The sequence below is a fragment of the Lampris incognitus genome, chromosome 2 (genome assembly GCF_029633865.1).
Source record: "Lampris incognitus isolate fLamInc1 chromosome 2, fLamInc1.hap2, whole genome shotgun sequence".
Classification (NCBI taxonomy): Eukaryota; Metazoa; Chordata; class Actinopteri; order Lampriformes; family Lampridae; genus Lampris; species Lampris incognitus.
In genome coordinates this window covers 29,192,463-29,216,141 of record NC_079212.1, presented here as the reverse complement: position 1 = coordinate 29,216,141, position 23,679 = coordinate 29,192,463, and the positions used below count along the sequence as shown (strand labels likewise).

Below are 23,679 nucleotides of genomic sequence, written 5' to 3'. Positions count from 1 at the left end.
CGGTTTATTCTGCGAGCAAGAGAGCCTAATCTGAATGTCAACTATTATATTCACCAAAGCAGGTGGCGGTGCGCAAGACTATAACTCAGACTGCTCTTATAGAACAACAGTGGTCACCTTCAAATGACAGGCCCCATCTGTCTCTCGCTCTCCTTTTTAATATAGGATACACTAATAACATTGAACCTCCCTTTGTATGACTCTCACTCTGCTTCAGCTCTTTTTCTCCTCCTTGCTTCACTCTCTCCCCAACCTTTATCTTTTCTTTGGTGGCAGTCTTCTCTTCCTCCAGTCTCATCCTAGAGCTTGTTGTCATGCCCCCCCACACACACACACACAAACACACACAAACATCATCTCATGTGTGTCTGCTGTCTTGTGCGGTGCCGCAGGGCCCTCTGGCTGATGTAATTTATGCCGTCTCCTCCACTAGCGCAATAGGAGACCGTCCTGAAGCCAACGCTCTTCATGCAGAGTGCTCCTGTGGGGAGCTGTGAGCCAGGATTGACTGGCTGAGCTAATCTCTCTCTCTGTCTTCATCTATTTCTCTCTGTCTCTCTCTCTCTCTCTCTCTCTCCCTCTCTCATTCCTTCTGTTTCTCTCTTTCTCTCACTCTTTGACCCTCTTTCTCGCTCTCTCTGCCTACCCCTTTTTTTCTCTTCTCTCTCTGTCTATCTTTTTCTGCCTCCCTCTTCCTCTCATTTCAGCTTGCCCTCTGTCTGCCTATACAGAATTTTTTTTGCAATGTCTGTGACAAAGCACAAAGTTCTGATGGTATGAGCTACTGATTAAAAGCACTAGATCATGTGAAAATGTCAGGAACATATCAGGACAAGTGAATGCAGGGAAAAAAAATCATACCACAGTCACTGTGGGGGTTGGAAAAACATGATTTGGGAGCATATACGTGCACAGTGTCTGATTTGTAGCCGTGGTAAACATCCGAGTTTAGATTATGGAAATGGAGGACAAGCGGCTGTTGATTGAATGTATTTATGTACGTTTGCAGGACTGCAAGCCATTTCTATGACAACAGAGAAGGCTTTGGCTGGGGAGATGAAGAGTGCGATGGAGGATGACGCCAAGAGAACCAATCAGGTGGGAGCGCTGCAGAACCTGCAGCAGCTGTAGATCATTTCACTCCAGCTTTTCAATCACTCAGGGGCCTTTCGGCTCCCTGTTTGATATGCAAGACAACGAGCCTGTTCGGCGATGCCAGCAACTTAACATTTTAACATCTCATAGCAAACTCACATTATTCACTTCAGGTTTTATCTGTTCCCTAAGACGTTCCATGTGAACTTACAATTTATGCCATTATTTTAATAATAGGCAACAGATACTGTTTCTGATGATGATGATGTAACATTTGAAGCTGACTCACTTAGAGGAGTGGATTATCTCTCTCAGGTTTCAGAGGACCATGGGGAAATGGATGATAGCTCAGAGAAGACCCCCAGTAAGGCCTCCAAATCCCCACAGAAGAGCTCCAAGAGGCCCAAGACTGTCCCTGTCAAAGTCATGCTACTTGACGGCTCAGACTATGACACATCAGTTGAGGTACACTTTTCATTATATATTTATAATAATTATAATAATAACATATATAATCAGATGACAGACATAGGCACAAATCCATGAATACTGGAATGGCAAAGAGAGCTTTACCTGTGCCCCCATCCACAGGGTTAGTGGCTGTGTCAGGAGGGACATCCGATGTAAAATTTTGCCAAATCATTATGCGGCTTGATAAGACCATAGTGGATCATCAAGGCCCGGGTTGACAATAGCCGCCATTGGTGCTTTGCCCTCACAGGGTACCGATGGACCAAATCCACTGTAGGGACCCCTGAGAAACATGAAGTAAGCCGAAAGAAGACGATAATAATAAAAAATAATAATATAATAACAATAATATAATATATAATATAATATAGTATAATATAGTATATAATATATAATAATATAATTAATATATTATATATTTCATTATTATATTTCATTTCATTCATAATTGCCATATGCTTAGCTGTCCAACAAAGTTGGGGAAATGATTACTTCAGGACACAAAAATATTTTACTATGCTGTGGCACGTTTGCCTGCCTAAAGTGCATTAAAGGGCCGATTAGCAGAGAGTAAGTCTTCAATTAGTGTCACCAGCTGCATAATGCTCCATTCTAGAGAGTTATGTATAACAACTTTTTATCCATTAGTAAGGCTTACAAATTATGGATGGAAAAATGGAAGGATTAAAAAAAAAAAGGAGCATTTGAAGCACCTTCAGAAATTAAGTGCTTGGCTCATTTTCCACACTGAAATAACACATTACTGGCCGAGTGACAAGAGAGGAAGCATTTTTAGAAACCAGCCTACATGTCCCCCATACCAACATAATCCTTGACTCAGCACAGTGGTTCACAGCGGGGGGGGGGGGGGGTTCTCTGTATCACTAGTGCTAGTGCAAACACCACCACATGCTACTGACTCAGGGAACTCACTTTTGCTGCTGTTTTCACCGAGAGTGGGAGTGGTGGGGGGGGGGAACTGAAACAAACCCGGTGTTGTACAGGGGGGGCTGCCGAAATAAGCAAACCTGTATTTCCATCCATAACAAGCCTTTAACCCTTTTGTTTGTACAACAACAAGCAGGTGGGGCTTATTGGACTCCATCTGCTGCTGCTTGTGGTGGTGGTAGTGGGCGTATTTAAATTCTGTGGGAACTGCTGTGTCAATGAGATCATGCCACGGACAGGATGAAATATGGTGCTTGGAAATGAAATGACTTTTCAGGGCAGGGTTTAGAGCTGCACTGAATCACGTTAACGTCAACACAGTAACCCCGCTGGCTGCCCCTGGTAATGGAGTGCGATGTGTGACAAGAATGATCTTGTTGGCCAGTTGGCCTTATACATGTCAACCGCATTCCTTTTATTACTAACTGTCACACACACATGCGCACACACACACACACACACACACACACACACACACACATGGACACACACCATACCCTGCTTCCAGGAACCTCACATGTATGAGCTACAGCCGCCCAGCAAGCACAAAAATATGTCAGCTGGGGAAATCCTGACTGAGGTTTTCTGTACACAGACCTTCCACCTCAAACCCACCCCTCATCTTCTTTCACTCTCACTCTCACTCTGTCTGTCTGTCTGTCTGTCTGTCTGTCTGTCTGTCTGTCTGTCTGTCTGTCTGTCTGTCTGTCTGTCTGTCTGTCTGTCTGTCTGTCTGTCTGTCTGTCTGTCTGTCTCTCTGTGCAGCACGCACACAGACGACAGGCACCCATATGAGAATGCCCTCAGTCCTGCAGCCTGTGCAGTGACATGAGAGGTATTGGGCTTTGATGGGAAATCCATACAGTTGACAGATGGCCACTGTTATGTGCATCCAGGGAGAAAATAGAAAGGGTAAGGCTAGGAGGAGAAGATGAGAGAGTGGGGGAAGGAAGGAGAGAAAGATGGAGAAGGAGAGTAGTGCACTAGGATAGGAGGGTACTTTGGGTTATGGGTGTTTCTGGTGAGGGTATGTATGCATGCAAGTGCAACAGCCTCGCTGAAAAAGGGCCACAATGGGCATTCGGCAAACCCCCCGGATATGTATTAAAGTAATTGCAGGCATGATGCCCAGTAAGCAGCAGCGGTCTGATGATATAAACAACGAGAAGCAGTCTACATGGTGCTCCTATTGATCTTGGCTCTTAATGTTATAGATATTGACCAAGCACAGTGCAATTATGTTGTCCAATCCTTCACCTCAAGCAACGCTGCTAATACAAGAACTCCAGCACTCCAGCTCCACCCCACTGTTCTCAACCCTAAACTATCCAGGCACACACACACACACACACACACACACACACACACACACACACACACACACACACACACACACACACACACACACACACATTTATTAGAACCGGTTTAATTGGTGATACCACTCATTAACCTTCTCCAGTCAATACCGTTGACAGTTGTTCTCCTTATTTTGTCAAAACCAAGCCTCGCTTATTCCAAGAGACTATAAATCTGGGTTGATTTAATCCATAATCAATCACAGCCTTATCATTAAAAAGGAAAACGATGAGTGAAATAAGGCAGGGAGGCCATATTTCATTTATTTAAAAAAAAACGTTTTTATGAGGAATCTACTTCTCTCTTTTTTTTTTAAACAAAATTACTAAAAAAAAAATTTCCAACTGGCTGAGGTTGGCTGAACTTTTTCTGCTCTGCCAGCACCCACAGAGGTTAACCACATTACCCTTTGGGTTTTCCCACTCACTGGAATGGCATGTCTGTCTTTCTGCAATGCTTTAAGGCAATTAATCATGAAATGTGCTGCTGGAATTTGATTGTCAGGCTTTGACATTCCAGGCTACATCAGAAAGGAAGGTGATTCATCCATGAAGGTGACTTGATATGATTGATATGAAAACCAGTTCCCTTTTGAAAGTTATTCTTATTATATTGTCAAACCAAGTGTTGATATTGTAATTTATGATTTCAGGGTCTTTCAAGCAACTGGTTGACTAAACCATTTCTTACACATTTGAAAGGAGAAGTGATTGCTTGAGCAGTGAGGGGAACGCAAAACTGCAACTGTTGTACCATGAGTGTGCAGATAGAAACAGACCTTTGGCGAAGGATACAGCGCTACATGTGAAAACACATTAACCAAGGCGTCCGGGGTAGCGTAGCGGTCTATTCCGTTGCCTACCAACAGGGGGATCACCGGTTCAAATCCCCGTGTTACCTCCGGCTTGGCTGGGCGTCCCTACAGACACAATTGGCCATGTCAGTGGGTGGGAAGTCGGATATGGGTATGTGTCCTGGTCGCTGCACTAGCGCCTCCTCTGGTCGGTCGGGGCGCCTATTCGGAGGGTGGGGGGAACTGGAGGGAATAGTGTGATCCTCCCACGCCCTAGTGAAACTCCTCACTGTCAGGTAAAAAGAAGCGGCTGGTGACTCCACATGTATCGGAGGAGGCATGTGGTAGTCTGCAGCCCTCCCCGGATCGGCAGAGGGGGTGGAGCAGCGACCGGGACGGCTTGGAAGATTGGGGTAATTGGCCAAGTACAATTGGGGAGAAAAAAAAAAGGGGGGGGGACACAAAAAAACACATCAACCAGCCAACCAAACAGTGAATCAGCATTGGGTCAGAGGGCCTGATGACTGTATATTTAATGCCTCTGTTGTTCATCAATGTAAATAATATTAGACAAGACATGCAAAATCATGAAATCATGAGAGGTAGCAGACACTCAGCATACTGAGCACACTGAGATCTGCCTTTTTCGAATGTCTTCAGTAGTTAGGAGTTTGTTGCGTGGTTTGCTGTGAGCTGTGATTGTGCGTCTTTGGAGCGCAGGGCCTTCAAACGACAACAAAGGCACTCTGCTGCTGCAGTGGCTGGCTGTTTGAATGCTGAAATCTGGGAGCGCACGCGGGGAGGAGGCATGGGTTGTTTACTTTGTTTCCGTTACCACTGCCTTTTAGCAACCTCTAATGATCTACACCAGCCATGTAATGCTTCTGGAAAACCAAAAACACAACACAACGCATTCAGCTTCCATCTTGGACAAACCTGTCCCATTAGTTGTGAAATGATTTACAGTCATTTAATCGAATCAATGTGATTTGTATTTCTTATTTAATAATAAAGTACCTTTTTTTTTCTTTCTTTTTTTTTGTGGAAATGATCTTTTTCATGTGCCCTTCAGGAAGATTGCACTTCAGAACCAGCACCACTGCTGAGACCTGCTCGAGATTCGACATCTTTCCTAAGGACACATGAACAGGGCAGCTACTAGTAAAACTATTGTCCTCCATAATAAAGACAGTCTTCCTTAACACTGTGCTTCATAAGAGCTATGGCATAGTACCACGTGGCTCTGTATCTTCTAAGATACAGTATCGATGCACTGATCAGCCAAAACATTAACGCCACTGACAGGTAAATGAGTAATATTGATCATCTGATTACAGTGACACATGTCAAGGGGTGGGATATATTAGGCAGCGAGTGAAGTCAGTTCTTGAAGTTCATGTGTTGGAAGCAGGAAAAATGGACAAGTGTAAGGATCTGAGTGACTTTGACAAGGGCCAAATTGTGATGGCTAGATGACTGGGTCAGAGCATCTCCAAAACGGCAGGTCTTATGGGGTGTGCCAATATGCAGTGGTCAGTACCTACCAAAAGTGGTCCAAGGAAGGACAACCGGTGAACCGGTAACAGGGTCAAGTCAAGTCAAGTCAATTTCATTTGTATAGCCCAATATCACAAATTACAAATTTGCCTCAAGGGGCTTTACAGCAACACATCCTATCCTTTGACCCTGGCATCGGATAAGGTACATGGGCACCCAAGGCTCATTTATGCACGTGGGGAACAAAAGCTGGCCCATCTGGTCTGATCCCACAGAAGAGCTACTGTAGCTCAATGCTGGCTATGATAGGCAGGTTTCAAAACACACAGTGCATCACAGCTTGCAACGTATGGGGCTGCGTAGCCGCAGACCGGTCAGAGCGCCACTGATGACCCCTGTCCACCACCGAAAGCACCTACAATGGACACGTGAGTGTCAGAACTGGACCATGGAGCAATGGAAGAAGGTGGCCTGGTCTGATGAATCACATTTTCTTTTACATCATGTGGCTGGCCAGGTGCATGTGTGTCATTTACCTGGGAAAGAGACGGCACCAGGATGCACTATGGGAAGAAGGCAAGCAGGTGGAGGCAGTGTGATGCTCTGGGCAATGTTCTGCTGGGAAACCTTGGGTCCTGGCATTCATGTGGATGTTACTTTGACACATACCACCTACCTAAACATTGTTGCAGACCCAGTACACCCCTTCATGGCAACAGTGTTCCCTGATGGTAGTGGCCTCAGGTGGTTTTAATGTTTTGGCTGATCGGTGTTTTTCTATATACTATATATACACTCACTGGCCACTTTATTAGGTACACCTTGCTAGTACCGGGTTGGACCCCCTTTTGCCTTCAGAACTGCCTTAATCCTTCGTGGCATAGATTCAACAAGGCACTGGAAACATTCCTCAGAGAGTTTGGTCCATATTGACATGATAGCATCACGCAGTTGCTGCAGATTTGTCGGCTGCACATCCATGATGCGAATCTCCCGGTCCACCACATCCCAAAGGTGCTCTATTGGATTGAGATCTGGTGACTGTGGAGGCCATTTGAGTACAGTGAACTCAGTGTCATGTTCAAGAAACCAGTCTGAGATGATTCGAGCTTTATGACATGGCGCGTTATCCTGCTGGAAGTAGCCATCAGAAGATGGGAACACTGTGGTCATAAAGGGATGGACATGGTCAGCAACAATACTCAGGTAGGCTGTGGCGTTGACACGATGCTCAATTGGTACTAAGGGGCCCAAAGTGTGCCAAGAAAATATCCCCCACACCATTACACCACCACCACCAGCCTGAACCATTGATACAAGGCAGGATGGATCCATGCTTTCATGTTGTTGACGCCAAATTCTGACCCTACCATCCGAATGTCGCAGCAGAAATCGAGACTCATCAGACCAGGCAACGTTTTTCCAATCTTCTATTGTCCAATTTTGGTGAGCCTGTGCGAATTGTAGCCTCAGTTTCCTGTTCTTAGCTGACAGGAGTGGCACCCGGTGTGGTCTTCTGCTGCTGTAGCCCATCTGCCTCAAGGTTCGACGAGTTGTGCGTTCAGAGATGCTCTTCTGCATACCTCGGTTGTAATGAGTGGTTATTTGAGTTACTGTTGCCTTTCTATCAGCTCGAACCAGTCTGGCCATTCTCCTCTGACCTCTGGCATCAACAAGGCATTTTCGCCCACAGAACTGCCGCTCACTGGATATTTTCTCTTTTTCGGACCATTCTCTGTAAACCCTAGAGATGGTTGTGCGTGAAAATCCCAGTAGATCAGCAGTTTCTGAAATACTCAGACCAGCCCGTCTGGCACCAACAACCATGCCACGTTCAAAGTCACTTAAATCACCTTTCTTCCCCATTCTGATGCTCGGTTTGAACTGTAGCAGATCGTCTTGACCATGTCTACATGCCTAAATGCATTGAGTTGCTGCCATGTGATTGGCTGATTAGAAATTTGCGTTAACGAGCAGTTGGACAGGTGTGCCTAATAAAGTGGCCGGTGAGTGTATATTGCAGGGCCATTTAATCATTGGTAAAATGTCTTGCCGTAATAGTTTATTATTCACTAGCATGATATATTTGATATGATCAGGAACCTTAGAATCCCTACTTTTGTTAAAGTACCTGTGCTTTGCTGAGTAAGAGCTGTAAAAAGCTTAGCAATATGAATTTCAGGATGACCTCCAACTGCACAGGCTAAGTTTATTACCTCTCTGTCGTTGACTCGGCACAATTCCACAGTGCTATCCATCCATTTAGATTTCTTATGGCATCGGATTTCAACAGATCTGCAACCTCAGTGGTAAACTATTAACCCATACAAATATGCATACTGCCTCTCTTCATCTTGTTTACATGGCTGAGGCATTCAGAAAAAAATGATTTTTAGCATTACGCCAAATGGCAGATAACTCAATAAGCCCATAGAACTGGTGGCAGAAAATGTGATTGGAGCCAATTGGAGCAACAACAAAATCTCATCAAAAGACCCTGAATTGGTTGCCACGCTTGGGGGACCACTTGAAATGTGTGTTACAATTTCATTTTGTTGGAAAATCGAATATATGCTTGGCTTGCCCCAAAAAAATCTCAGGCAGCAGCCTTTGCCTGTTAATCGTCGTTGAACTCTGAATGCTTTGTACCATTGTGAGCTGTATGATACTTTAGAAGTGTCTAGACTGCTGTTGATTTGATTAAGTCATGAGTTGCGCTTAATGGATAATTAATTACCATTTCATGAATGTTTAAAGGGTATGGCATTTATACTGCTGGCTTTCCATTACAAGAGTTGAACAAAGCTTTGTGACCCTGTAGTATCTAGAGAGCGAAGGAAGGGAAGAGAAAGAGAACATGAGAGAAGCACACAGAAGGGACCTATTACTCCTGTTTCCATGGTAACAGCTGCTTGGTTGCTTTGTCGCCATAGGAGCCAGGTTTCCCTGGGAGATGGGTATGGTGTGTGTGTGTGTGTGTGTGTGTGTGTGTGTGTGCATGTGGAAATAGCATTTGCCAAGGCCGCCTGTGCAACCCACAGAGCCCTCATTTTCAGCCCTGCAGGGCTAGATAGAAAATAGGTGTGGCCCTATGAAACACCAGGGATGTAAAACTCTATTCTTCCCCTTATATAGGCATATCATAAGAAGCTCCTCCTACTTGTCAGTAGGAGCCAACCAGAGCAAGGCTCCTTTGTAGGTGTTTTTTTTTATCATTTGTTGTGTTTCTTAAGGTGACGAGAAACTAACTATGAATGAAGTGATCTAGCCGGTGTTTTCTTTTACCACTAAATACACAAGTCCATACTGAATGTAATCTTAAACACAAAGTGAGCAGTCCGTCAAGCTGTATTAGAAAATTCATGTTCACAAAGTCTTTATTAGCCTTCGCTGTTGCACCCCCCCCCCTTTTCTTTCTGTCTCTGCAGCTTGATGACATTATGTTTGTATATGTGCAAGCACACCTTCATATTGCCACCCTTCTACCTGTTGTCTGTTTGTATGTTTGTGTGTCTATGTGCTTGGATGTGTGTGTGTGTGTGTGTGTGTGTGTGTGTGTGTGTGTGTGTGTGTGTGTGTGTGTGTGTGTGTGTGTGTGTGTGTGTGTGTGTGTGACAGAAATTTGCTAAGGGCCAAACCCTGCTGGACATGGTGTGTGGCCATCTGAACCTGCTGGAGAGGGACTACTTTGGCTTAATGTTCCAGGACTCAGACAACACCAAGGTCAGACTCACACACACATACACACACAAACACACACACACACGCATAAATACCAAACATGTTAATCTGGCCGGTTCACCACAACACTACATAAAACACCAAGGTCAGGCCCACACAAAGAAAAGGTAATAAAAGTAAAGTTAATGTCTTCCTGTCTCAACCCTGAATTACCTCCCTGTTCTTCATATCCTGGTACTGTACACACACACACACACACACACACACACACACACACACACACACACACACACACACGGTTCACTTAGGGTTATGGCTATATACTAGTTGACATTAGTATTTGCTGTAATGAATCAGAATCTGATTTTTTGCCAAGTACATTTTCACATCACCATGAATGCACATGACTTACAGATGAGAGCTTATATACCCACAACCAAACCTACAGCCAAAAGTATATTCCATGTTTGCCTCCATTTGTAAGTGGTTAGCGTCGCGAGGTGGGGCAACTGAGAAGCAGTTACTGGTCGTCATTTACATTTTATCAACACGTTTTAAATTGTTTATTTGTTCCTGATGTTGCACAGTAATTGAAATATTTACTAGCAACCATTTTTAATCCCCCTATTAGCATATGCCCCTGCGATATGTGTGCACAGCTGATTTATGATTCAATTTCAACTGGTAGAGGAACTGTACTGCTGCTACATGAATCCTTAGAAACTGAGAAAAGCTTGATATTAATTGTCAAAAAATTCATTTATTTATTTTGTTTTAGAGAGTTTTTTCTGAGAATATATTTTAATGATGCTTTTGAATATTCAATTACTGTGTTGAGCCACGCGATCTTGTTTCTCGAGGATCAAAATTATGTGCCTTGAAAGTAAAGTACAGTAAAGATTTTTATGTACTTCAAAACGTAGCGAGTGCCTGTTTTTTCACTCCCAGCAGGCCACTTGTTGGCCCAGCCCATCTGTTTTTTTGGACACACACACACACACACACTGTGTGTGTGTGTGTGTGTGTGTGTGTGTGTGTGTGTGTGTGTGTGTGTGTGTGTGTGTGTGTGCACTTAAGGCCCTGTGAGAGTACTAGCCAGGTACAGATGTAAGCGTTAGAGATCCATTTACTGATAATGACTTTTGTTCAAGTTGCAGAGAGAACAAGACTTGCTGAGACTTCCAAGTAGGTGTTATCAATTAGTAAGACCCCATTTGCCCTTTTTAACATTGATGGGTGCAGCATCAGAGTGGCACAGAGGGCCTTTAACCTTTGCAGTGTGATTGGGGGAATGGCCTTTTAGTAGTGCCACACGGGGTCCGTAGAGCACAATGATGGCTGTCCTCGGTGGGTGCAAGTGACATTAAGCCGAGCAAGCTGGATTCAGCTGGCGTTTATTCCCAGAATATCAACGTCACCCTCTGCTTATAGAACCGCTGATCGCTCCTCTTGTGGTTTGAATACATTGGGGCTATAAATGGGGAAAGTAGATGTGAAGAAGAAAGAGCACAGCCAGTGAGGTACGGCTCTTTAAGGGGCTTTTAAACAGGGGACTGTAGCGGGTTTTGCTCAGGTAGATTTTCTCAAGAAGGGCTTTTTTTTTCTTCTCTTTTATCAGAATTGGTTGGATCCCTCCAAAGAGATTAAGAAGCAAATTCGGGGTAAGTGCAGCAGCCACACACACACACACACACACACACACACACACACACACACACAATCTAGCCAAACCGCACACACATTTAAGCAAATGTGTACTACTCTATAAAAACTGTGTGACTGTGCATTTTTTGTGGGTTTCTCTACAGTTGGCTCCTGGTGCTTTGGGTTTTCGGTAAAGTTTTATCCCCCAGACCCCTCCATACTTATTGAAGACATCACCAGGTAAGTCCAAGTCAAATTACATGGTAACTTTTTCAAACAAAAATATTAAGAGCAAAACAACATAATGTCTATGCTACACCACTTTAGAAGTAGTATATATCTGTATCTAATGGGTGATAGAGAAGGACGGAAGGAATGAAAGTATCTATATCTATACATATGTAGATATTAATACAGATACAGCTATATGACAAGCATGTGTACTCATTTCCATCGACTGTGCTTGTCCAGGTACTACCTGTGCCTGCAGCTGAGGGATGACATCCTATCAGGTCGTCTGCCCTGTTCCTTCGTCACCCATGCGCTGCTGGGCTCCTACACAGTCCAGGCTGAACTGGGGGACTATGAGCCTGAGGAGCACGGCCCAGACTATGTCAGCGACTTCCGCTTCGCTCCCAACCAGACACGAGAGCTGGAGGAGAGGGTGATGGAGCTGCACCGCAACTACAGGTCCACAGGACAGGGTGTAGTTAAATTAATGTGAGGGTGGGGAATCCGGGTAGCATAGTGGTCTATTCCATTGCCTACCAACACAGGGATCCCGGTTTGAATCCCCGTGTTACCTCCGACTTGATCAGGTGTCCCTACAGACACAACTGGCTGTGTCTGTGGGTGGAAAGCCGGATGTGGGTGTGTGTCCTGGTCGCTGCACTAGTGCCTCCTCTGGTCGGTCGGGGTGCTTGTTCGGTGGGAAGGGGGAACTTGGGGGAATAGCGTGATCCTCCCATGTGCTATGTCCCCCTGGCGAAACTCCTCACTGTCAGGTGAAATAAGCGGCTGGCGACTCCACATGTATCAGAGGAGGGATGTGGTAGTCTGCAGCCCTCCCCGGATCTGCAGAGGCGGAGCAGCAACCGGGACAGCTCGGAAGAGTGGGGTCACTAGCCGGATACAATTGGGAAGAAAAGAAAAGAAAAATTAACGAGAGGGTGTTGATTATGAGTTGTTTTATATAAATAAATATATATATATATATATATATATATATATATATATATATATATATATATATATATATATATATATATATATGGGCGGCATGGTGGTGCCGTGGTTAGCGCGGTAGCCTCATAGCAAGAAGGTCCTGGGTTTGAGCCCCAGGGTAGTCCAATCTTGGTGGGTCATCTCGGGTCGTCCTGTGTGGAGTTTGGATGTTCTCCCCATGTCTGTGTTGGTTTCCTCCGGGGGCTCCGGTTTCCTCCCACAGTCCAAAGACATGTAAATCAGGTGAATCGGTCATACTAAAATTGTCCCTAGGAATGAATGGGTGTGTGTGTGTTTGTGTGTGTGTGTGTGTCGGCCTTGTGGTGGCCTGGCAGCCTGTCCAGGGTGTCTCCCTACCTGCCGCCCAGTGAGTGCTGGAATAGTCTCCAGCGTCCCCGCGTACCTGAGAGCAGGATAAGCGGTCAAGATAATGGATGGATGGATATATGTGTGTGTGTGTGTGTGTGTATCATTTATCAATTGGGCCAATATCCCTTATTGTCAATTCATGTGATGAACAAACATGACAAAGATGTGATGGATGCGATCACGTGTACTGTTTGAACCCTAGGGGCATGAGTCCAGCAGAGGCGGAGGTGAACTTTCTAGAAAATGCCAAGAAGCTGTCCATGTACGGAGTGGACCTGCATCACGCCAAGGTGCAAAGATAGCCACCAACGTCAATGGTGCTCCCAGACTCTTTTTTTTTAATGCATCTACGCAGTCTTGTTCAAATTATATGTTTTTAGCCTGCTGTGATGCCCTATTCCTGTCCCTGCTAGGACTCAGAGGGCATTGACATCATGCTGGGTGTGAGTGCCAACGGGCTGCTTATCTACCGAGACCGTCTCAGGATCAACCGATTCGCCTGGCCCAAGATCCTCAAAATCTCCTACAAGAGGAGCAACTTCTACATTAAGATCCGTCCAGGAGAGGTAGATGCACAGTCCCATGATCTTTTCTGCTGTATCGTGCTTGACTCGCAGATGCAGCGGCTAACCGCTCAGATCTTGCTAGCAAAGCCGCACTACTAGCACAGCTCATGACACACATTCTCGCAACGCTGAGAAAGAGTGTAATATATCATGAATCATGATGTGGTTAGGAGCCAGCTTTCTCATAATAGTGGGATTTACATCATCTCCGTCAAGACTCTTTCCAAGCAAGCAAAAATAAATTATTTCACAGTTCAGAGGCAAGTGTTGCGTCTTGAGTTTTATCTACAAAAATATGTGATAAGTGACAATGTATATGCGTATCTTCCCAAACATTATCTGTGGCTGTGTATTTTTGAAGATTAGTGTGACGGGTTGTGTTTTATTTTTTGGTGGTTGGCTGGCCATAAAGATTTGCTTTCATCAAGAGTTTTCTCATGCGAGGGGTAGTGACACGTTATGCTTGTTCTGGCTCTGTACTCCTAAATTGATTTTGCATTGCCGAGGTTTTTCTCTCGCCATTCTCTGGCTTTCAGGGTGGCTCCAGCCTGTTCGAGCACTTTCACACCGACACTGACATATTCATAGTGAACGGACAGGGCATTCTGTGCCTGCAGCTTTTTTTTTTTACAGGTCCAATCAAGTCATTTGTCAGTTCACATTTCCTCAAACAGTGTCATCGGTGTGTCTTGAGGGGATCTTATTCTAACATGTCCGCCGAGAATTCGTGTGAGGAAAAAGCTCCTTTTAACGTACGTTTGATGTACTCTTGTCTCGGAAGCCGCCAGACACGCTAGTTTGATAATAACCTATTGATCAGAACGCCCCCTTTCAGACCACTGAACATCTGATGGAGTGAGCGCATGACCTGCTCATTTGCAGTTCAGTTAGAGATGAAAATCAGCCTGACATGGCAGAAATGGAGGACAGGAAAATGTATTTCAGTGCCAGTAAGCAAAAAAAAAAAAAAAAAATTTTTTTTTTATCACCGCAGAGTAAACACAATTCAATCCATCACATTCCACCTCCGTCTCTCCCTGCACTCCTTCCCTTCATCCGTCTTTTCCCATGGACCACTCCAACCCCATCCACCCATCCACCTCCACTCCTCTCCATCACTCCCCCCAGTATGAACAGTTTGAGAGCACCATAGGCTTCAAGCTACCCAACCACCGGGCCTCTAAACGCCTGTGGAAGGTCTGCATTGAGCATCACACCTTCTTCAGGTAGGAACTGGCACTCACATGTGGAGACACACACACACACACACACACACACACACACACACACACAGTCTCTCACAAACTTTTTTTTTTTTTGCACACTAATCTTGGCACACTGCATGCTCCACCGCACAGCGCCACCCGGCACTGCGGAGATGTCCTTCAAGTCACACTCATTATACAATGGCGACACGAATTGAATCCATAATAACTTCCTGCTCTGCTAACGTTTCATCAGTTAGTATACAGCACTAGCTGGCACTATGGAATGCTCTGGCCCGGTAAATAAACACATGGGGATCAATTATTAAAAATCGAACGTGCTATAGGTTGGTATCGCCAGAGCCACCTCCCAAGGGCTTCCTAGTGATCGGCTCCAAGTTCCGGTACAGCGGGCGGACTCAGGCCCAGACCCGACAGGCCAGCGCTTTGATCGACCGGCCTGCCCCTCAGTTTGATCGCTCTGTTAGCAAGAGGTACCTGCTACCCCGAAGTGTAGATGGAGGTGAGAACGCCGAGTCCTTTCTTTCTACCATGACCTTAAATCACTTTACCACCACCAAAATAAGATGACGTAGACTGAGAAAGTTCGAGTTTTTAGAGTCGTTCACTTATGCTGTCATCAGCCATTACAGCATGCCACACATGCACACTGTGGAAAGTGCAGTGGTGTTTGAACAGTCCAGCTCTCAGACATCTCTTTGAAATGAGTTGCCAGTGCTGTTCCTTCAGTACCTTCAGCCATACAATAAGACATGATTTAGCTTTGGGGTATTTGAAGGTCTTAAGTAATGCTGCACAAGTAATCTAATCGCAATCGCGATGTCAGCCTATGCAATTATATAACCGCAAAAGGCTGCGATTTAATTAAACAAAATGTGCGTGTGTGAACATCTGTTTGTGTGTAGTCTGCATATCTACGCCCACAATTAAGAGATGACCAATCAGTCTCTCTGTTTAGACAGCGAATTGTGTGTGCAGTCTACGGTCACATGACTATCCGGTGTGCTGTGTGCAGACCAGAAAGAAGGAAAAAATTGATATAGATGACAACGAGCAGGTTAATGCAGATGAACTGGTGGCAAAAAAAAAAAATGCAACCTCTGTTATATGGGGATATTTTGGATTCAAGCTCAATGGCATTGAACAGAAAGAGGTACTGTGTAAAACATGCAAAATGAAAGTCGCTACATGTCATGGCAACACGGCAAATTTGTATAACTGTTTATTATATCGCAATCGCAAATCACGATATGTTCCACAATAATCGCAATTTGTGGTGGCACGGTGGGGCAGTGGTTAGCGTGGTCGCCTTACAGCAAGAAGGTCCTGGGTTCGAGCCCTGGGGTTGTCCAACCTTTGTGGGTCATCCCGGGTCGTCCTCTGTGTGGAGTTTGCATGTTCTCCCTGTGTCTGCATGGGTTTCCTCTGGGGGCTCCGGTTTCTTCCCATAGTCCAAAGACATGTAGGTCAGGTGAATTGGCCGTACTAAATTGTCCCTAGGAATGAATGAATGTGTGTGTGTGTGTGTGTGTGTCGGCCGGCCTTGTGATGGCCTGGTGGCCTGTTCAGGGTGTCTCCCCACCTGCTGCCCAATGACTGCTGGGGAAGGCTCCAGCAACCCTCAGTGCAGGATAAGCGGTTAAGATAATGGATGGATGGGTAATCGTAATATGACTTTTTCACCAAATTGTGCAGCACTAGTCTTAAGGCCTTCTGAGAGCTTTCTCTGCCATATCTGTGTATTAACCACAACTTCACTTCCTCCTCAAACTTATTAATATTACATTTTATTCTTTAAAAAAGTGCTTTTTAAGAAACTCACGGACACGTTACAGAAAGGAATGAAATGAAAGAGAAAATGATTTATTAATATTCATTCTAAACCTAAAACACTGTGTGCTGTACCATTTTCCCCAGGCAAGTCCCACCACACAATAAACATTAAAATGAGCAACTACAAGTCTGGATAGTTGTGGATGGGCTGTCGTCTCAAATACACCAGCAATAAAATAAAAAATGTGCTTGCATTTTAGGAAAAAAATAGCTCCAACTTTCATTTATCTAACAAACCTGTTCTTTTCCAACAATACTGTGCTTTATATTACCACAGTTAAATACAAACACGCATCTGGTAATGTCTCAGCACGACCACAATTTTTGCTGTTGAGGGGCGTACACTACACATTAGTACTCCGTTCCCATCCACTCTGTGTTCCACTCAGTGGTACAAGGATTAAAATGACATTTTTGTCACAAACCCACTCTATAACCTCCAGGTTGTTGCAAAGAAGATAAGATAAACAGCATTGATTCCAGTAAGAAAATCAGAAAGTAAGAAAAAGGCAAAAACCTGAAGCTGTGCCACAGTGCAGACTCAAACAGCCCAATAAACAACAACCAATACAATTACTTGACTATTGTACAAGTGGAAAGTTGTATAGTTTCTGTCTAAAATATGTGATAATGCACTATGTGATAACATTAAATCTCTCATAAAGAGGGGTCTCATAAAGAATGCTCCCTCTAGCAATAAGCAGACAAGGCGATAATGTTTAACACTGTAAATGAAAATAATCTGTAAAATGTTGCTCCTATCAGGAAAAAAAATCTACAACAATAATGAAAATAAATCAGAAATTCACACAAGTTTTACAACCAGGGATATTATGAAACACATAATAAGCTGTATGGTTATGATGAAGGTGAACTGCTGGGTTCAGCTGCACTGTTATGAAATTGCAGTCACACATAATCTTATTACAAGTTAATTTAAACACTGCTTTCTGTCATAACTGAAATATGTGACCCTGGTTAAGTGCTGTTCAATAAATGAAATTGGCCGCCACGCTTATCCTCGTCCCCAGCTTCAGCTCTTGGCGACAGCATGGACCAGCTGTCCCAAAGAAGCTCCAGCAGTCGCACCCAGTTCATGTCCAGAGAAGATCTGGACCAAGAGGGCAGTCTGGACCTAGAACACGACCGGTACAACTATCAGGACCATGACCAGGATGACTATCCTGACCAGGAGCTAGAACAGCATCAAGGTCTGGACCGGGATCACGACCAGGTGCAGATGAGGAGGGCTGCTAGTGCCGCCACTCCCACCAAGGCCTTGGAGCTTAAGGTACAAGATGAGCAGCTAGCAGGGTTGGGTAGTAATGGATTACATGTTATCAGGGATATGTTATCAGATTACAAAAATAAGTAACAATAATCAGCCCAGGTTACATTTGAAAAAATTTGTAATTAGATTATAGTTACATTGTCAAGGATTGCTTCATTACATTATTTATTACATCTTTAAAATATGGCAATTTTAAAATTATGAAACTTTTTTTTATGATAACCGATGCTCCATTAACTCAATGAAAACACTTCTTACACAGGGTTTCTTAGACAAGTGCTCTACTTTGTGGTGCTGATGGGGAAAGCAGTTCTTTTCAGTATAGTGAATCAGTAGAATCAGTTCATTAAAAAGATTCATTCATAAGATTTGTTCAGACCAGAGCTCCGACTGTGTAGAGTCCCACTCACTGAACTGAAACACGGCCGAACGTTCAGTTCAGCTCGCTAACTAGTGAACCGAGAACGGTTGTTCATGAAGGATAAGCTGAAAATTTAGTTGGATAAAGGTACCATTTGCAAACTGAAAGCTGCTGTACCAAAGTCCCACCCTATTATGTACAGCATGTATATTTTTGCAACACCTAATTATTCAATAAAATATTTGGTAATATTTGCGCCAGTACTGTTTTTGTAAGGGTAAATCAATTAACCAACTGTAAAAGCTCAATATGCAAAATGCATTTTATTTGCATTGAACATGTTTTGAGATGTTTAAAAAGAAAAAAAGGAATATTTGTGGACCTCAAATTTTAGTGCCTGCATCCACTTTTTTAGTATAAGTGTAATATTTTCAACGTTTGATTTGAAGTAATCCAAAAGTGTTCAGATTAGTTACTTTTTTTTTTTGGTAATCCATCAGATTACATCACTGATTACAAAATTGCCATGTAATTTGTATTCAGTAACTGACTACATTTCAAAGTAATCTGACCCGACCCGGGTGGCTAGGACACTGTTTCAGTTACGCAGACACATATCTTTGAATTCTTCTTTTATCAGGTTTTGATTCACCTGATCTCAACTTCGTGTAAAGCTGTTGTTATGACTGGTTGTGTCTTTTAGTGTACATACAATGTGTACATCACATGTGAAGAGTGGGTAACATAACGGAACATGGCTCCGTCAATACTCTTTTTAAAATGTTTGTGGGCCTTGTGCTGAATGAAATACTCATCTGGTAAATTAAACACAGCTCAACATGGACATGGTGTTTGGAGGTGAACGTATGATTTAACCAGCATTTGGTCTGTTATATAAAAAAAAAAAAAAAAAAAACGAAAGCACACTATGCTCACCAAGTCCGAAAAACCTCTCATGAACTTTTGACTAACATTCCTCATCCCTCTCTCCCCTCTTCCTTTTTTATTTTTTTGTTAGAAAGTAATCCCTATTCCCATTCTCTTCCTCCTTGGCCTGGTTTCCACCCTGCTATACTTTGTTCATTTGCTCTTTCCTCTCTCAGGTCTTCTCTGTATGGAATTCAAGGCTCCCTCCTCTCTGGAGCCATTTTTTAACTTCCCAAATCTAACTCGGCCTGTGTCCCTTTTTTTTTCCTCCTTCATTTACCCAGCATCCTCTTCTCCTTTAACAGCCTGAGTCTTCTTCCCTCCTAGTGTGATGTTAACACACCTGGGTAACCACTTCTCTCTTCCTATCTCTGTCCCTCTCCTGTCCCTCCCCACTTCTTCACTCGCAGGGTGAGGAGGCAGGCTCGCCTATAGACTCAAAGCCAGAGGTATTTTGGCTGTGGACGCCAATGTCTGTCCATCTGTGCGGTCTTGATTGTAGATGATTATGCACGGAACAGCTTGATTGTTCAGCACGGGCTGCATATTTTTCATTTTGTTTTTTTTTTTTGGTTTGTTCATCTGCAACTGCAGGGAATCTTCATGCCTAAGATTTTTTCTTAGATTCAAGTTTGCACAGTCCATGGACTGCACATCACAGATGTCCACTGTAGAGGTGGATTGATGTGAAACATAGTAAATGTTTGATAATAGTAGTAATATTTTTTCGTACTTGCTAGTTTTCCCCTGTCAGCCCAATAGCATTTAATTTCAGTGCAAATTAACTTTCCTTTTCCACTTGAGGCATTTAGCTGATGGTGATAACAGTAGCTTATAAAAATTGACTAAAAAAGTGCAACAATAGAACAAGCTTTGCTTAAAGAAAAAAGAAGACAATGCTCATTCAGTATGTGTGTATGTACAGTATTAGAGTAGTACTGTACTAATTAATCAGTGGGATTAACTATTATTAATGGCATAAGCAGATGGTGATAAAGTGTTGTTGATGACTGGTGATATCAGCTGTTCTCAAGCTGATATATATCTCTGCACAATAGTTTAGATTTCTTAAAGGCTAATTTTATTTTTTGAAGTAAATCCAGCATCCAAGATCAAACCATACCCGTATGTCTTGCAAACATTCACAGAACAGCCATTTTTCATCAGTGTGTTAATGCCTGTTTGTGCGGTGCTGTTACTGAACGCTTTACTGATGTACCCCACAACTGATGACCTGACCTTAAGATGATGGGGGGCTCATCTGTGGTTTTGTAACACACCCAAACTAAATGTTTGGACAAAGAAGTATGTCATAATATACCTTTCCAGGCATTTATTGTTCATCAGTCTGTTGTCTCCTAGCAATCTGTTGTACATTGGATGGACAACTGTGCTAGACGCTAGACGGGACCTCAGATACTGTAACTGTCTAAACTAGTTCAGTTTGGGTGCCGTGAACTGTTTCTGTTGGTTTTTCAGTCTGTTTGTCTGTCCATCTGGCCGCCTGCCTTTTTGACTCACCTGCAGCACTTTACCTCTTTGTCTCTGCCTGCATTCGTCCTGCACCACAAACCTTTTATCTCCTGCTTTGCTTACTACCCCTGCCTCATCTTAACTGCCCCACCTCGGGTTACCCCCGTCTGTTGGACAAGGATCTGGCCACCCCTCGGCCCAAACAGGAGGTACTGATTGCCCCCACTCTCTCTCTTTGCCATGTGCTGTATGTGACCCTTATTGATGGAGGAAATAAAGACAGATAACAAACGTCGCTCACTAAAGCCCTCTGTAAATGATTGTCTTCTTCACTGCACAGTTTAGATAATCATTCTGTACACCTTTCTTTTCAAAGTTATGTCATGATTGTTTATGACCCCTCTCATATTTAATCTGAACTTTAATATCAGTTCATATCTCAGCAGTTAGAGTGAAGTGTTGATGGCTAAATGATTAAAAAAATCCAAGACAAGGGATCGTTGTGCTCCATCTTCCTAATAAAAAACGACTGCTAAGGCAGATTACGAGGTTAATTTATCATAGTTCCCAGCTGTTGTGCTTTAGTACACCAGTTCCTTACTAAAGCAATGAGGCAGCCTCTAAACATGTGTGGGAAAATATTAAGACTTCATTTACATTTGTCACCGTGATTGAGGGATCTCTAATAGCTAATAGCACCTCTGAGAATAACATCAGCTGATGCATATTTCTTTCATAGACTTAGGCCTTAGTCATGCAGAGAGATCCCTTTATCTCTTACTGGAAAATAGGTTTCATCCCAGGGCCGATGAAAAACGATGCAGACACTCGTGGTTAGAGTGGTCTTTTTCTGTTGCAAGTCATCATCTAGTCCACCATTCAACCATCTATGCATTGCAGTAATGGTTTGATCCCACTGTCTATCCTGTCCTACAGTACGGTCAACAAACAAATTGGAGGGCATCCAGATAGTATAGCAGTCTATTCTGTTGCCTACCAACATGGGGATCGCTGGTTCAAATCCCTGTGTTACCTCCAGCTTGGTCAGGCGTCCCTACAGACAATTGGCCGTGTCTGTAGGTGGAAAGCCAGATGTGAGTATGTGCCCTGGTCGCTGCACTAGTGCCTCCTCTGGTCGGTTGGGGCGCCTGTTCAGGGGGGAGGGGGAGCTGGGGGGAATAGTGTGATCCTCCCATGTGCTATGTCCCCCTGGCAAAACTCCTCACTGTCAGCTGAAAAGAAGCGGCTGGTGACTCCACATGTATCGGAGGAGGCATGTGGTAGTCTGCAGGATTGGCAGACTTCCTGGATCAGCAGAGGGGGTGGAGCAGCGACCGGGACGACTTGGAAGAGTGCGGTAATTGGCTGGGTACAACTGGGGAGAAAAACGGGGGAAAATCCCCCCCCCCAAAAAAAAGCACATTGGATATTTACTGTGACATCCACGTACGACCCCTACTCTTAAACTGAACTGGACTTGGCATGAAAAACATTATTAAATTCCCCCAAAACACATTCTCTCTCAACTTAAATCCATATCTACAGTGCATCCGGAGAGTATTAACACCCCTTCACTTTCCCCACATTTTGTTTTGTTACAGTCTTATTCCAAAATGGATTACCTTCTTTTTTTTCTCATCAATCCACATACAATACCCCATAATGACAAAGCGAAAAAGGTTTTGTAGATTTTTTTGCAAATTTATTAAAAATAAAAAATTGAAATATTGCATGTACATAGGTATTCACACCCTTTACTCAGTACTTGGTTGAAGCACCCTTGGCAGCGATTACATTCTCAAGTCTTCTTGGGTATGAAGCTACAACCTTGGCACACCTATATTTGGGGTATTTCTCCCATTCTTCTCTGCAGATCCTCTCGAGCTCTGTAAGGTTAGATGGGGAGCATCGCTGCACAGCTATTTTCAGGTCTTTCCAGAGATGTTCAATGGGGTTCAAGTCTGGGCTCTGGCTGGGCCACTCAAGGACATTCACAGACTTGTCCCGGAGCCACTCCTTCGTTGTCTTGGCTGTGTGCTTAGGGTCGTTGTCGTGTTGAAAGGTAAACCTTCGCCCCAGTCCGAGGTCCTGAGCGCTCTGGAGCAGGTTTTCATCAAGGATCTTTCTGTACTTTGCTCCATTCATCTTTCCCTCGATCCTGACTAGTCTCCCAGTTCCTGCCGCTGAAAAACATCCCCACAGCATGATGCTGCCACCACCATGCTTCACTGTAGGGATGGTATTAGCAAGGTGATGAGAGGTGCCTGGTTTCCTCCAGACGTGACGTTTGGCATTCAGACCAAAGAGTTCAATCTTGGTTTCATCAGACCAGAGAATCTTGTTTCTCATGGTCTGAGAGTCCTTTGGGTGCTTTCTGGCAAACTCCAAGCGGGCTGTCATTTGCCGTTTACTGAGCTGAGGCTTCCGTCTGGCCACTCTACCATAAAGGCCTGATTGGTGGAGTGCTGCAGAGATGGTTGTCCTTCTGGAAGGTTCTCCCATCGCCACAGAGGAATGCTGGAGCTCTGTCAGAGTGGCCATCGGGTTCTTGGTCACCCCCCTGACCAAGGCCCTTCTCCCCCCGATTGCTCAGTTTGGCTGGGCGGCCAGCTCTAGGAAGAGTCCTGGTGGATCCAAATTTCTTCCATTTACGAATGATGGAGACCACTGTGCTCTTTGGGACCTTCAAAGCTGTAGATTTTTTTTGTACCCTTCCCCAGATCTATGCCTTGATACAATCCTGTCTCGGAGGTCCACCGACAATTCCTTTGACTTCATGGCTTGGTTTCTGCTCTGACATGCACTGTCAACAATGGGACCTTATATAGACAGGTGTGTGCTTTTCCAAATCATGTCCAATCAATTGAATTTACTACAGGTGGACTCAAATCAAGATGTAGAAACATCTCAAGGATGATCAG

The 23,679-nt window shown here is 44.1% G+C and overlaps 1 protein-coding gene across 1 annotated transcript in view; it reads left to right on the top strand.

Moving 5' to 3' along the window:
- Window positions 1-1,026: 1,026 nt before the first annotated feature.
- Window positions 1,027-23,679, top strand: part of si:dkey-178k16.1 (band 4.1-like protein 1) — a 38,199-nt gene continuing 15,546 nt past the window's right edge. Inside the window, exons 1-13 of the mRNA XM_056299184.1 lie at window positions 1,027-1,098; window positions 1,411-1,560; window positions 9,782-9,886; window positions 11,463-11,505; window positions 11,653-11,728; window positions 11,960-12,178; window positions 13,284-13,371; window positions 13,495-13,647; window positions 14,776-14,873; window positions 15,200-15,375; window positions 17,738-17,997; window positions 19,696-19,734; window positions 20,938-20,967. Of these exons, the coding sequence (XP_056155159.1) occupies window positions 1,027-1,098; window positions 1,411-1,560; window positions 9,782-9,886; window positions 11,463-11,505; window positions 11,653-11,728; window positions 11,960-12,178; window positions 13,284-13,371; window positions 13,495-13,647; window positions 14,776-14,873; window positions 15,200-15,375; window positions 17,738-17,997; window positions 19,696-19,734; window positions 20,938-20,967 (1,509 nt within the window). The remainder of the gene's footprint in view (window positions 1,099-1,410; window positions 1,561-9,781; window positions 9,887-11,462; window positions 11,506-11,652; window positions 11,729-11,959; window positions 12,179-13,283; window positions 13,372-13,494; window positions 13,648-14,775; window positions 14,874-15,199; window positions 15,376-17,737; window positions 17,998-19,695; window positions 19,735-20,937; window positions 20,968-23,679) is intronic.